The sequence below is a fragment of the Lipotes vexillifer genome, unplaced genomic scaffold (assembly GCF_000442215.2).
Source record: "Lipotes vexillifer unplaced genomic scaffold, Lipotes_vexillifer_v1.1 scaffold496, whole genome shotgun sequence".
Classification (NCBI taxonomy): Eukaryota; Metazoa; Chordata; class Mammalia; order Artiodactyla; family Lipotidae; genus Lipotes; species Lipotes vexillifer.
In genome coordinates, this window is record NW_006786690.1 from 7,618,872 (window position 1) to 7,632,401 (window position 13,530).

Consider the following 13,530-nt stretch of genomic DNA (forward strand, 5'->3'; position numbering starts at 1 on the left):
CCCACCCCCTTCCTTCCATGGAAGAGGGAGTGAAGGACAGCAGAGGCATGAAAGATGGAAGAAGCAAAGAGGAGCTGTTAGGACTGTTGCAGCTATTTGAGTTCTCTCTCAGTGCCTGTCTCTCCATGGCAGTTACCTGGACGAGTTGAGCGTAGCCGGGGAGTGTGCCGCCGAGTACCTGGCGCTCTACCAGAAGCTCATCACTTCAGCTCACTGGAAAGTCTACCTGGCAGCTCGAGGAGTCCTGCCCTACGTGGGCAACCTCATCACCAAGGTACCTCCGTCTCACCCAGCCCAGCAGAGCCCCTTTCCCTAGCTCTGCTTTCGTTGTCCTCTTTCTCTGTGTGAACTTTGTGGTGTTCTTTTATACCAAGAAGAAACATTTGTTGAAAATGCAGGCATACCTTGCCTTATTGCACTTCGCAGGCGACTGCGGGTTTTTGATAAATTGAAGGTTTGTGGCAACGCTGCATCAAGTAAGACTATCAGCGCCGTTTTTCCAACAACATTATTTTTTAATTAAGGTATAGACATTGTTTTCTTCGACATAAGCTATTGCACACTTACTAGATTACAGTTGAGTGTGGACATGAGTTTTACATTCATGGGAAAAAACAAACAAATTTGTGTGACTCGCTTTATTGCAGTAATCGCTTTATTGCAGTGGTCTGGAACTGAACCTGCAGTATTTCTGAGATTTGCGTGTGGTACTTCTGTGACTTCATTGTGTTCATCATGAGGTTATGCAGTCTGTTGGGGTCACCTTGACTGTTCTCCATTTTTAAGCAGTCCCTTAACGTCATTGCAACTGTCCTTGGCTTCTTGGAAAGGAGCTCTGCAAAGTTCTGCAAATGCTCTCTCAGCTTGAGAGAGCATTAGAATAAAAAGTTGGTGCTGCCAGTTCCTGGACCAGTGGTGGGGTGGACCAGTGTCATTGGCAGTGCTGTCACACTAACTGTGCTTATTGTCCTGTTTAGGAAATAGCCCGCTTGTTGGCCCTGGAGGAGGCCACCCTGAGCACTGATCTACAGCAGGGCTATGCCCTCAAAAGTCTCACAGGTAGAGAGAGCCTCCCAGCCCTTCCTTTAGGGCACCCTGGGTATAGTTTGGGGACTGACCCTTAGTTCCTTGGATGCTGTGGTTGACTCTCTTCTCTCTCATGTTGACCACACTGCACTTTTAAGGTCTTCATTTTTCTCCTCAGGGATGGCTTTACGTCTTTTTTTTTTTTTTTTTTTTTTTTTTTTGGGACACGTCCACCATCCAAGCCCACTTCTCTGCTGCCCCCTTGCCACTCTAGGGCCTGGGAACCCTTTGTACAGCTGTCCATATTCTTATCTCCATGGTCAACTGATTATTCTTCTTTGGAGTCCTGACCTTTTACCATGTCTCTACTTGGAAGCCTGGGGCTCCCAAAGCCTATAGAATTCTGTTTCCTCAAGCCAGGAAGAATCTCCTCTTTGTATGGCTTGAGGGAGCCCTTCCTTCCTCCTTCCCTCTCTGAAAACTCCTTTCTCCTTCCCTATAACCTCCGTAGATCCTCCAAATTCTCCCTCAGGCAGGGCTGGGATTAAGGTGAGGGGAATGAGGTATTCTCCTCAGCCATTAAATTTATGAGTGCAACCTTATAAATTGTGATTTTAGGGGGTATTTATTTTGATTTATTTATTTATTTATTTTTGCGGTACGTAGGCCTCTCACTGTCGTAGCCTCTCCCGTTGCGGAGCACAGGCTCCGGACGCGCAGGCTCAGCGGCCATGGCTCACGGGCCTAGCCGCTCTGCGGCACGTGGGATCTTCCCAGACCGGGGCACGAACCTGCGTCCCCTGCATTGGCAGGCAGACTCTCAACCACTGCGCCACCAGGGAAGCCCTCTCCTCAGGGATGGCTTTATGTCTTTGACCATCTGTTGGCTATTGACCAGTTCACATCATTGAGCATGCCCCATGCCAAGCAAAAGATAGCGTTTCCCTGCTTTTGAGTTGCTTGTCATCTTTTGAGGATGAATTAAGCCTTCTCTGCTTAATTCTCATTCAGAACTCTTGTAGCAACTTTTTCCTGTCCCCACAGGCCTTCTTTCCTCCTTCGTGGAGGTGGAATCCATCAAAAGGCACTTTAAAAGTCGCTTGGTGGGTACTGTGCTGAATGGATACCTGTGCTTGCGGAAGCTGGTGGTGCAGAGGACTAAGCTGATTGACGAGACCCAGGACATGCTGCTGGAGATGCTGGAGGACATGACCACAGGTAGCACCACCCAGCAGCCTGCAGCCCGAGATTCCCATGTCCCTTCTGGCTCTGATTTCCCCAACTTCCTCAGAGCCAGAGCAGGGCCAACAAACATCTCACATTCAAGGAAAGAAGGAGAAGAAATTTCTCTTGAGACTATTGGTTCTTGGGGTTGTAAAATTCCAGAGCTGGCCTCAGTCATTTGGGACTTATTTTATACTGGCTGCGCCGCGTAGCTTGTGGGATCTTAGTTCCCCAACCAGGGATCGAACCCGTGCCCCCCGCAGTGGAAGCGCAGAGTCCTAACCACTGGACCGCCAGGGAGTTCCCAGTTTGGACTTTTTATATTGAGCTCATAGTGTGGGAAGAGGTCAAAAGTTCTCATGTTGGTGTCTTTCACTGGTTCTGGAAGATTCTCAGCCATCATCTCTTCAGTTGCCTCTGCTCTCTTCTTTCTCCTTGTCCTTGTGGAGCTCCACTCTCACTCTGTCATCCCTGTGTCTTCCTCTCTCTTTCATAGTGTCCATCTCATTGTATCTTTATGCTGATTTTGGATAATGTCTTCCATCCTGTACCGTGTCATTCAGTTCATTAATTTTTTCTTCATTCTGTTATCTTTTTAATCTACCCATTGAATTCTTGCAGTTCTGTGTAGACTTTATAGTCTCTAGTTTTTTACTGACATTTCCTCCTCCTTTTATAATGTTTCAGCATAGCAAACTTATTTCTGTGTCTGATGATTCTAAAATTTGAAGTATTTATTGATCTAATTCTGTTGTTTGTTTTTCTGGCTCTTGCTTATGGTGCCTTAAATCTTTTTGCATTTTGTGATTGCTTTGACTGTGAGCTCGTGTTTTGAGGGTTTATCTGTGGAAATTCTTCAGGACCCGAGTCAAAGGTGGGTTTTTCCAGGGAAGATTTGTAACCGCTTCTGTGAGGCATCTCAGGGTACAGCCATCCCAGGGCCGCCTTCAACAAAGTTCTGACCTTAGATTTTTCAGACCTCCTAGATAGTTTGAGCCACAAACCCCTGTGAGGAACAGCTTGTTATGAGTTCTTGGAGGAGATTTTTTTCCCCTTCTACTCAGTGCCGCATTTTGAGGGAAGACAATGTCCTTTCATTGATTTGCTTGGGGAAAGGGAGAGTTATTTTTAGTTGACCCTTATACCAAGGATGTAGCTCTTTTGGGGTACCAGATTTACATGTATGTGTATAGCGGGGTGGTTCCTGCCAGGTTCTCCACCTTGGCAGATTTGTGGCTTTGTATCCAGCTCTCAGATCCTGGCAGGTTATTGAAATGAAAGCTCATGGCAAAAATTCGCCTTGGTGCTTTGCTAACCTCCGTGGGTTCCCAGTTTTTCTTAATTTTGGGGCTGTGGCTTTCTTTGCTAGTGTGGCAGTTCACTGATACCTTTTTATTTAATATTTTAAATTGTTTTTAAGTGGCGGAGTGGAAAGTAGGTCAGGGGACATAGTCTGCTGTATTGCCAGACATGGAGGTCCTTCTGGTGCCATTTTCAGCTGTCTTGCTGAGCTGGTTTGTGACCTTGGCAACTGGACCCTTTTCAAGAGCGTTATTACAGCACTTGCATATATGACTTGAAGTTTATCTCTTTCATTTATAGAGGGCAATCTACTTAACCTTTTAGAATGAAACTGAAAACTATAACTTCCTTTTGATTTGACTGGAATGCAGTTAGGATCATTATTTGACATTTTTGGGTACCTATTTTGGGCAAGAGGATGCAAGGTTATAATTCCCAGAGGGAGCAAGATGTGTTACACAACTAACTGTGATGCTTTGTGTTGACTTGGGTATTAAGGCTTTCAAATGGAATGTGGTCTGAGTATAGGAATCAGTCAGCTTCAGGTAGTCCAGTTGAAATACTGATATTGCCACACAGGACATGGAAAGACTTGCTAGGCAGAAAGAATCTGTCAGTGACGGAACTTCATTTAAAGTCTCATCTTAGTTTCCGTGTGTGAAGCTCTTTCATAACTGACTTGGCCACACTGATTTCTGGTAGGTACAGAATCGGAAACCAAGGCTTTCATGGCCGTGTGCATTGAGACAGCCAAGCGCTACAATCTGGATGACTACCGGACTCCTGTCTTCATCTTTGAGAGGCTCTGCAGCATCATCTATCCTGTAAGCATAAGCAGTGGTGCTTCCCGTGGCTCTCGGGGTGTCAGCATGAGCCATTTCTCCATGAAGCCTCTTGGTGATTCATTATAGTCATGGGTAATCTTACCAACGGTGGCCTGTTCAGGCAGTGTTTTAGGAAGCACTGCATGTAAAACAGAAGCAACCTCATAATATTCCCGTTCCACATGGTGGGAAATCTAAAGACCTTCCTTGGTCTCATTTCCTAGATTCAAAGTCAAAATCAATCTTTCTTTTTGAGCTAGGTTTAACCTCCCACTGCCCAAATCCTGGTATTAATCCAGTATGCTGTGAAAGAAGCAACGCTGAGCTAGGGCCTAAGGAAATTTTCACCCTCTTCCTTCTTTCCCTGCCCATGTTTTGTGCACGCTTGGATGCCGGTGTATTTGTTTCCATAGCCCGAACTATATAGAAGCGTGGTATGATCCAAAGACCCCCTCCTGTTATTGAGGAAGAATGAAGAACACCGGCATCGTCAGTTAATGATGAGAGATCAGTGGGGTTGGGCGTGCCTGAATATTGTATAATATAGAGAAGACCCTTTCCTTGACTGGAGGGTCACCAGGGACAGAGTCATCTGGCCCCAGATTGGTTGGCATCGCATGAGACGAGCAGGAGGAGAGCCCTCTCTGCCCTCGTGTCAGTGATCCAGCTTTCATGGGTCACTCCTCATCTGCTTATTTTGTTAGGCTTTCCCTTCTAATCTCCCCTTAAGTTTCAGAGGAGGTGCTTGATATTTAAGGCTATTTGAATTATATTTGGATTTTTTGAATCACCTCTGAGCTTCTTATCCTTTATGTCTTTAAATGTGTAAGGGGCTGGATGAGTTTGGTGTGTTTTTCTCAGAGTGTCCGTGAGCAAGGTAGCATGGTCTAAATCAAAAAGGTCTCTGCCATCCCTCTGCACGTATATTTATGCCATCCCTTCTGCTTCCTTCTCTCTGTCCTTTAGGAGGAGAATGAAGTCACTGAGTTCTTTGTGACCCTGGAGAAGGATCCCCAACAAGAAGACTTCTTACAGGGCAGGATGCCTGGGAACCCGTACAGCAGCAATGAGCCAGGCATTGGGCCACTCATGAGGGATATAAAAAACAAGATTTGCCAGGACTGTGACTTGGTGGCTCTCCTGGAGGATGATAGTGGAATGGAGGTAACAAGCATAGGACACCACTGTCATGGTTAGGGTTCCTTTCCCTCGGGAGCCGATTAACACTGGGCCTCTAAATATGGGCTAAGGATCTCCACCTACCTACCCCACCTGGTGTTCAGGGTAATTACCTGTAAAGGACTCTGCCCACTGCCTGGCACGTGGTAAGCAAATGGTTGGTGACTGTTGCTTGTCATGGTGCAGGCTTTTATTGTTCTTGTTGCTGTGGCAGAGGCTTTCCAGGGATTCCAAGTTAATTAAGCTCCCTAAATACTGGCACTTTAGCCCCTGTGCAGATTTCTGGCCCTGTATCTGGTACCTTCTGGCAGACAACACTCGGGTCTGGCGTTATCGTATACATGGTGAAAAGCATGTTGGTGAAATAGAGAAAATTGTCTTCTTTGGTGCTGAGCTGAAATGGATTCAGGATAGGAGAAGGTCCTCAGCAGTTTTTTAACCTGGAGTCCATGGTTTGGGTTAAAGCTGTTTGTAACCCCTGAACCTGTGCACAAAGTTCTGCGTGTTGCGCACACATGTGCATTTTTTAGAGAGAGAGAGTCAATAGGTCCCTGACGCACAGACATTATGCCATAAAGCGCCCTTTGATCTTGAAATTTACTTGCCTTACAGTTATTTCCGAATAACAGCATCATTTTCTTTTCTGTTCAGCTTCTAGTGAACAATAAAATCATTAGTTTGGACCTTCCTGTGGCTGAGGTTTACAAGAAGGTCTGGTGTACCACGAATGAGGTATGTGCTTGTTTTCTTGCTTGGAGGTGTGGTTTGACTTGCAGGCTTGTACTAGGAAGAGCCGTTGTTCATCGTCACTTGCCCAGGTGGTAGCAGCATGTAAGGACCTTTACTTCCCCTGTCGGTGTTGGTGTGGAGAAAACCGGTCACCTTGTCCCCTTGTGAGGCAGCTTACTGGTGAGGGGAGAGGAGTTTCAGGAGGGGTGAGTGTTTCCTGGCCGTGCAGCTGGCCCGGGCAAAGTCTGAGGAAGCCCGGTGATGGGGAGGGCTTGCTGTCAAGAGTGGACACCTCGTGACTGAGATTAATCTCAACTATTATGGGCTTGCTCACTTTTCAGAACATTTTCCAGTACTGTGTCGAGGAGCATAGTTTTTATTTTACTAGTTGGGAAATTGAGACTCAAAAGGCAGTTGTTCTGAAGGAGTGGAAAAGGGAAATGAAGGAAGCATGGCGCTGTGGTCCTTTTGGCCACCTCAGTACCATTTGTCTGCTTATGAAAGTCAGATATTCCACTTCCCCCACTGACATTTTAGCATCAAAACAACCATACAGATTTAATCCCTGATGCACCTAAAAAATTCAGAACAAGCTTCTCTGGGCGCCCTTGTAAATGGTGGTATGGAACCCAAAGAATATACATCGTCAGCCTCCCCTTTTGAACCAGGAGGCAAGAAGTTGGGGATCATTTATCCCTCCCATTAATGTGCTTAATCCACCAAGGGGTTCTTCTGGCAAAGTCCAGAGTTTGTGGCACCTTTTTATCCGGGCCTTCATCAGCTTCCCTTTTTACTTTATCCCCCATTTCCCTGATGAGCAGCCCATCTCTTCAGCTACAGACATCTCTCTCTTTCTGTCCATGGTCTATGGCTGTCCCCTCTCTTAGTTCCCACTGGGCTTCCACAGCTGGAAATGCTCTGGGACCTGGCCTGACAGGTTCTCTCCCTCCAGGGTTTCGTCTCCTGAAGCTGAGCTTGGCTCAGAGGCAGGCAGCTTGAATTAGTATGGGACCTGCTCTCCCACTTAATTTGCTAGAATGTAACTTCAAGCCTCTGTTTCTCACTTGCAAAATGAGGATACTACTACGTGTGCTAGAGTGCCTAAGCTGGTACCTGGTGGAGAGTGAAGTCTTGTGATCCTCCAGTTTAGGAAAGTTGCTGGAATCTTCTAATTTACAAGACACATTTCTAGTCATTCTCTCAGGTTGTAGGTTTAGCTTGAGGAAATTTGGATGAATGCTCTCCTTGCTGTGGGGTTATATGAAGACCTCAGGATCTCCCTAGGCAGAGATTGGTGTATTCTGTTTTCTTGCTTTTGATTCCTGAGACTTGAATCGCAGCCCTTTGATCTAATTGACTTCCCTCATCCTGATCCCTTGAGTAGTGGTCCCTATTGATTAGAGAGACTTTATACTCCTGAAGGAGGCACAGGCTTGGAAACAGAACTGGGCTTATAGCTGGATAACTTTGAACAAGCTGCGTAACCTTGTATAAAAGGGTAATATAAAAGTGCCTAATTAGCATAGGGCTTAGCGCAGAGTAAAAACAATAAATACTAGTTGTTACAGTTATTACATAATTTTAATGAAATTAAGTGAGGTAGTGTCTGTAAAATGCTTCACACAACTCCTGGCCTGTAGTAGACCTTAAATAAAATGAGCTTTCTTTCCACTAAGTGAATTGTAGTGCATCTGGATTCTAGATTTTGTGGTTAAGACCCTGCAGAGAAATAGAAGTTGTCCACACCGCCGAAGCATTAAGCAAGACCAGGTGTCGAGTCCTTTGCATTTTCTGGGCCTGTTCACAAGCACATTTCTCCAACTCTGTCTGCTCAGGGTGAGCCCATGAGGATTGTTTACCGGATGCGGGGGCTGCTGGGCGACGCCACCGAGGAGTTTATCGAGTCCCTGGACTCCACCACGGGTATGGCCCTTCCCACAGACACCGCCGCACGTTCGGTTTGAGGACCGGGAGCTCTGAGCAGCAGTTCATGTCCTGGGGCTTGGAGGCAGTCTGGGCAGATGCTGTCTCGCAATTCTCTTCAGAATTGAGGGGGGATTACTCCTCTGGCTGAGGAAAAACACGGTTATCAGTGGCCCTGTTCAGATACCGCTGGGGCCGTGGGGGGGCGCTGGGGGAAGTGCAGCGAGCAAACAAACGAGTGTTCAGGGCCCCTTATTTAGGGTTTTTGTTTTTGTTTTTTTTGTTAGTGGTTGTAATGCGTGTATTTTCACATATTTGAGTAAACAATTTTAAGTGACTTGAAACTTTAAAAAAAGTTACTGAGAGTGAGACAGTGAAGTTTGATATCCAATACTGACCCCTTTTATTGGCTACGTTCTTTAGTGGAGATACGGAAAAGGGAAATAGCCACCGGCCTGGAAGAGGGCTGTGCTTTATTCCTGGCTTCACCCCCCTTTTTGCTTGGCTTCCCTTTTCTTCCAGACGAAGAAGAAGATGAAGAAGAAGTGTATAAGATGGCTGGTGTGATGGCCCAGTGTGAGGGCCTGGGATGCATGCTTAACAGACTGGCAGGGATCAAAGACTTCAAGCAGGGACGCCACCTTCTAACTGTGAGTTGGAGGCAGCCAAGTGGGAGAGGCCCCCATGGACAGAAGCTTGTGACCGCTGCCATTTAACCCTAGGGGGCAGCATGGTGCTGTGGACCAGTGCAAGCCAGTGAAGGACCTGACAGCTTCCTTGGCCCTCTCTACACTTTAGGCTCCCTCCCCCACTCCCCTCTTCTCTGCTGACTCCTCCCGAAAAACCAGCGTGATAGCAAGCCTTCTGCTGTATTTCTTTAGTCACCTGTGGAACCAGTGTCTAATTGTCTTTCCCCAAAAAGCTGCACTTGTGTCAATTATTATTATTACTGCTTTTTAAAATGGATTTTGTAAGTAACTCTTTAATTTTTTGTAGGATTTTGTTTGGTTATTCATCCAACTGTCTCATTAGGGAAGAGTAGAGGATTCTAAAGGCATCATACATATTACACTATTGTTTTCACCTCCAGGGAACATGAGAACATACATTATTGTACCCATGTTTTCAGTGAGCTACATGCTTCTGAGCTCCCACGGGCCATGAGCTTTGGGATCTTTCTGTTTACTGGTATTAGTTCAGAGTCTGAGTTAGTACTGGCATTTCCCCCAAGACAACAGAGCATCACCTGTTCCACGAGGAATTAGGGTCCTTGCCATAGTTTTAGAGACGGCAGAGATATATATACCCAGCCCATGGGAGCTACTGCTGGAGAACATTGCTGTTGAGATGCAAGCCTGACAGGAGAGCCCAGCCACCGTATCATGTCTCCTTAAGGAAATTTCGCTGTCCTCTGTATTTCAGGGGGAGTATCTGCTGATTGTTCACGACCCCTCTTGGACATTTCTTTCCTGCTTGTCCCCATGTCTTCACTCTCAGATGGTCTCGTGGGTTTTGACTGGCTTTTCTTGTCAGGTGCTGCTGAAATTATTCAGTTACTGCGTGAAGGTGAAAGTCAACCGGCAACAGCTGGTCAAGCTGGAAATGAACACTTTGAATGTCATGCTGGGGACTCTCAACCTGGTAAAGAGTGTGGGCTGCAAAAGACAGAGAATGAGCCTCGGTGGGGGAAGTCCTGGGTGGGGGAAAGACATCTCACTTCTGGGCTCAAATGAAATGGGTTTGTGGCCTTTTCAAGCCCTTTCTGTCTAACTGATGGGCACAGAGGCTTGAATTATTCAGGCTGTTCCTTATCCTCCTGCTGGCTCACCCTGTGCTGCTGCCATGACACCCAAGAGCGTCCTTCTTTCTTTCCTAAATTCAGATGAGAAGCAAGAGGAAGTTAGTCCCTACACCAGTCCAGACTGCACCCCAGTGGGAAAGTAGTGCCACTCACCTCAGGGCAACCAGAAAGAAACCGAAACGTCGTTTTCACTGTCCTCAGAAACCCACACACTGCCTCTCTCTCCATGCATGTACACGCACACACACACGCAGAGACTTTCCGGAATGTAAGGCCACGAAGAACATCCTTGAGGAGCAGATCCCGTGAGCAGTGAGTGGTCATGGTCTATCCCTAGAGTGACTGGGCCTCCTTCTCCTGCAGGCCCTGGTAGCTGAGCAAGAAAGCAAGGACAGTGGTGGTGCAGCTGTGGCCGAGCAGGTGCTTAGCATTATGGAGATCATTCTGGATGAGTCCAATGCTGAGCCCCTGAGTGAGGACAAGGTGAGTGGAGCCCGGTTTGTCCACCCGCGGACATCGTCTCATTGCCAGCCACTGGCTGGTTTGTGTCTAGCTGTGTCAACCAAGAATGATTGAACCTGCCCAGCTCATGGTGACATCATTACGTTAAAGCCTGAAATCTGGATTCAGAGGAAACAAAGCTGACTATTCCAGTTGATAGACAAGGGCCTTAGTCCAACCCCTCAGTTCACAGCTGAGGAAGCTCCAAGCCGAGAGAGATGAAGTGAGCCGTTCAGTATCATATAGTCGGTTACTGTACAGTTGAAGGCCTAGGACTCAGGTCTGCAGCTCCCAGTTCAGTTTCTCTCCACTTAGCACACCCACGCGTTCCTCTGTTCTTGTTGGTGCTGATGGTTTGGCTAGAGTTACGACCAAATGAATACCAGGCAGCCTGCATTCTCTCGGGGGAGGGGAAGATTGTGTTGGTATATTTTGACCACCTGAGGCAATTAACAGAGCCACCGCAGAAAGTTAGACACTCATTTATGAGGTAGAACTCACACTGCTGATTATTCCCCAGGAAGTGCTGAGACGCTGTCCTTCTAGGGCTACTTCTGATGGCTCTGATGGAAATGGATGACCATTAAGGGCCACAAAGTCCAGACCTTATCAGTGGGCCTCCCGTCCTCTCTTACTGCAGGGCAACCTCCTCCTGACGGGTGACAAAGATCAACTCGTGATGCTCTTGGACCAGATCAACAGCACCTTTGTTCGCTCCAACCCCAGCGTGCTCCAGGGCCTGCTTCGCATCATCCCATACCTGTCCTTCGGGGAGGTGGAGAAAATGCAGATCTTGGTGGAGCGGTTGAAACCATACTGCAGCTTTGATAAGTATGTTGCTTAGATTTCAGACAGCTAAACGAGGGTCCCTGTGAAAACCCTGAACTAGCGGTTCAAACCATACTGCAGCTTTGATAAGTATGTTGCTTAGATTTCAGACAGCTAAACGAGGGTCCCTGTGAAAACCCTGAACTAGTTCTGTGAGACTAAGGAAGAATCACCTGAGTTTCTATTAGATTTTTGTGTGATAGTCTAGGCTTGGTCTAACTGGGGAGGCAAAAAGTAAAATACATTGTGTTAAAGTAGCACCTGGTGAGGCAGAGAAGGAGAAGTGGTTGGTGACATGGGAAGGAGATATGACAAGCTGGAGGGAGTCACGTGTGCAAAAGCATGAAAATGCAAGAGGGGGTTGGGAGATAGGGGGGCGTGATGAGCCAGATGAGAAGGGTCTTTATGTTATGCTCAGGAGTTTAGACTTGATCCTGTAGGCCATTGAAGATTGTCAACCAGGAAAAGGACGTGATCAGCTTTTGTTCCTCCTTTCACACTCTCAGGGTCTTTGCTCTTTCCTCCTAGGTATGACGAAGATCACAGTGGCGATGATAAAGTCTTCCTGGACTGCTTCTGTAAAATCGCAGCTGGCATCAAGAACAACAGCAATGGGCATCAGCTAAAGGATCTGATTCTCCAGAAGGGAATCACCCAGAATGCACTTGACTATATGAAAAAGCACATTCCCAGTGCCAAGAAGTAAGCAGCACCTTCTGTCAGAGGGGCTGCTTTCCTTCCCCTCTTTCTGGTTCCTTTTCTAATTCATCATCTTGGCATCCCTCTGCCTTCCTTGGGGTCTCCCTCCCCTTCTGGAAACTATCAAGGTGACCATGCAGCCCTTGGGCCTGTGGGAAAGGATGGCAGTTTGTTGGTTTCTGTTTCGAGGAAACGGAAACTTCTATCTGGTTTCACTTCAATCTGGTTTCTCAGCTGAGTTGGGTGGTCCTTTGTGATTCTTTATGGTACGCTTGTAGGGTCACATCTAAACAAGCCAGAATCAACAGCCGGTTTCTAGGTGGCCTTTGCTTCTCTGGCCTGCTCATAAGCCTCTCTCTGCTTTGCAGTTTGGATGCTGACATCTGGAAAAAGTTTTTGTCTCGCCCAGCCCTGCCATTTATCTTGAGACTTCTTCGGGGGCTGGCCATCCAGCACCCTGCCACCCAGGTGAGTAACTAGCATGCAATGTGGGCCTTATTCTGGAGCAGGACACGTCATGGGAGGGAGCCACACCCTCTCTCTTCACCTGCTACGACTGAGCAAAGGTAACCACCTTGATTAGCCTTGAGATGGGAGTTGCCCTAATATATATGATTCCCAGATTAGAAGAACTCTCAGAAGTCATCTGGTTCATCTCTCTGTGTGCAGACAGGATTAAGTTACATTTGTGATTTCCTCATTCAACTCACTCTTATGTGGGGCTTCTTTATCTCACAGCTTAGCTGAGCAGCAGTTGTGAGGGTGTGGCTGGCCAGAGGGTAAAAAGAGTTTCGATTTCTGGCTGTAGTCCCTGGGACATTTGTAATGCCATCACTACCATTTTCTGCTCTGCCCCAGGCAGCCAAAAACTTGGTTCTCAGGGAGGCCCAACCCTGTCCCCCGGGTTGCTCCTTCCTGATAGTCACTGGGCTGAGCTATCTGTTACTCTCACAAACCCTGATTGGCCCAGACAGGTGGCCAGTCTGGATTTGTTTTTTTTTAATTAAACTTTTAATTTTGAGATTATTGTAGGTTTACGTGCAGTTGTTAAGAAATAATACAGAGACGTCGTGTGTACCCATTACTTAGTTTCTCTCAACGGGAACGCCTTGCAAAACTATAGGAAATTTATCACAGCCAGGATATTGACATCCATGCAGTCAAGATTCGGGACCGTTTCCTTACCACAGGGATCCCTCTTCTTGTCCTGTTTATTTATTTATTTATTTATTTAGGCTGTGTTGGGTCTTTGTTGCTGCACGCGGGCTTTCTCTAGTTGCAGTGAGCAGGGGCTACTCTTCGTTGCGGTGCGCGGGCTTCTCATTGCAGTGGCTTCTCTTGTTGCGGACCACAGGCTCTAGGCGTACAGGCTTCAGTAGTTGCGGTGCGTGGGCTCAGTAGTTGTGGCTTGCGGCCTCTAGAGCGCAGGCTCAGTAGTTGTGGTGCACAGGCTTAGTTGCTCCGCGGCATGTGGGATCTTCCCAGACCAGGGCT

The 13,530-nt window shown here is 47.2% G+C and overlaps 1 protein-coding gene across 1 annotated transcript in view; it reads left to right on the forward strand.

Annotated features, from left to right (window-relative positions):
* Positions 1-13,530, forward strand: part of UBR4 (ubiquitin protein ligase E3 component n-recognin 4) — a 128,791-nt gene that overhangs the window by 98,162 nt on the left and 17,099 nt on the right. The window contains exons 86-98 of the mRNA XM_007459317.1: positions 133-274; positions 978-1,059; positions 2,071-2,244; positions 4,255-4,376; positions 5,343-5,540; positions 6,207-6,287; positions 8,120-8,207; positions 8,730-8,857; positions 9,741-9,848; positions 10,372-10,491; positions 11,150-11,340; positions 11,866-12,039; positions 12,405-12,504. Of these exons, the coding sequence (XP_007459379.1) occupies positions 133-274; positions 978-1,059; positions 2,071-2,244; positions 4,255-4,376; positions 5,343-5,540; positions 6,207-6,287; positions 8,120-8,207; positions 8,730-8,857; positions 9,741-9,848; positions 10,372-10,491; positions 11,150-11,340; positions 11,866-12,039; positions 12,405-12,504 (1,708 nt within the window). The remainder of the gene's footprint in view (positions 1-132; positions 275-977; positions 1,060-2,070; positions 2,245-4,254; positions 4,377-5,342; positions 5,541-6,206; positions 6,288-8,119; positions 8,208-8,729; positions 8,858-9,740; positions 9,849-10,371; positions 10,492-11,149; positions 11,341-11,865; positions 12,040-12,404; positions 12,505-13,530) is intronic.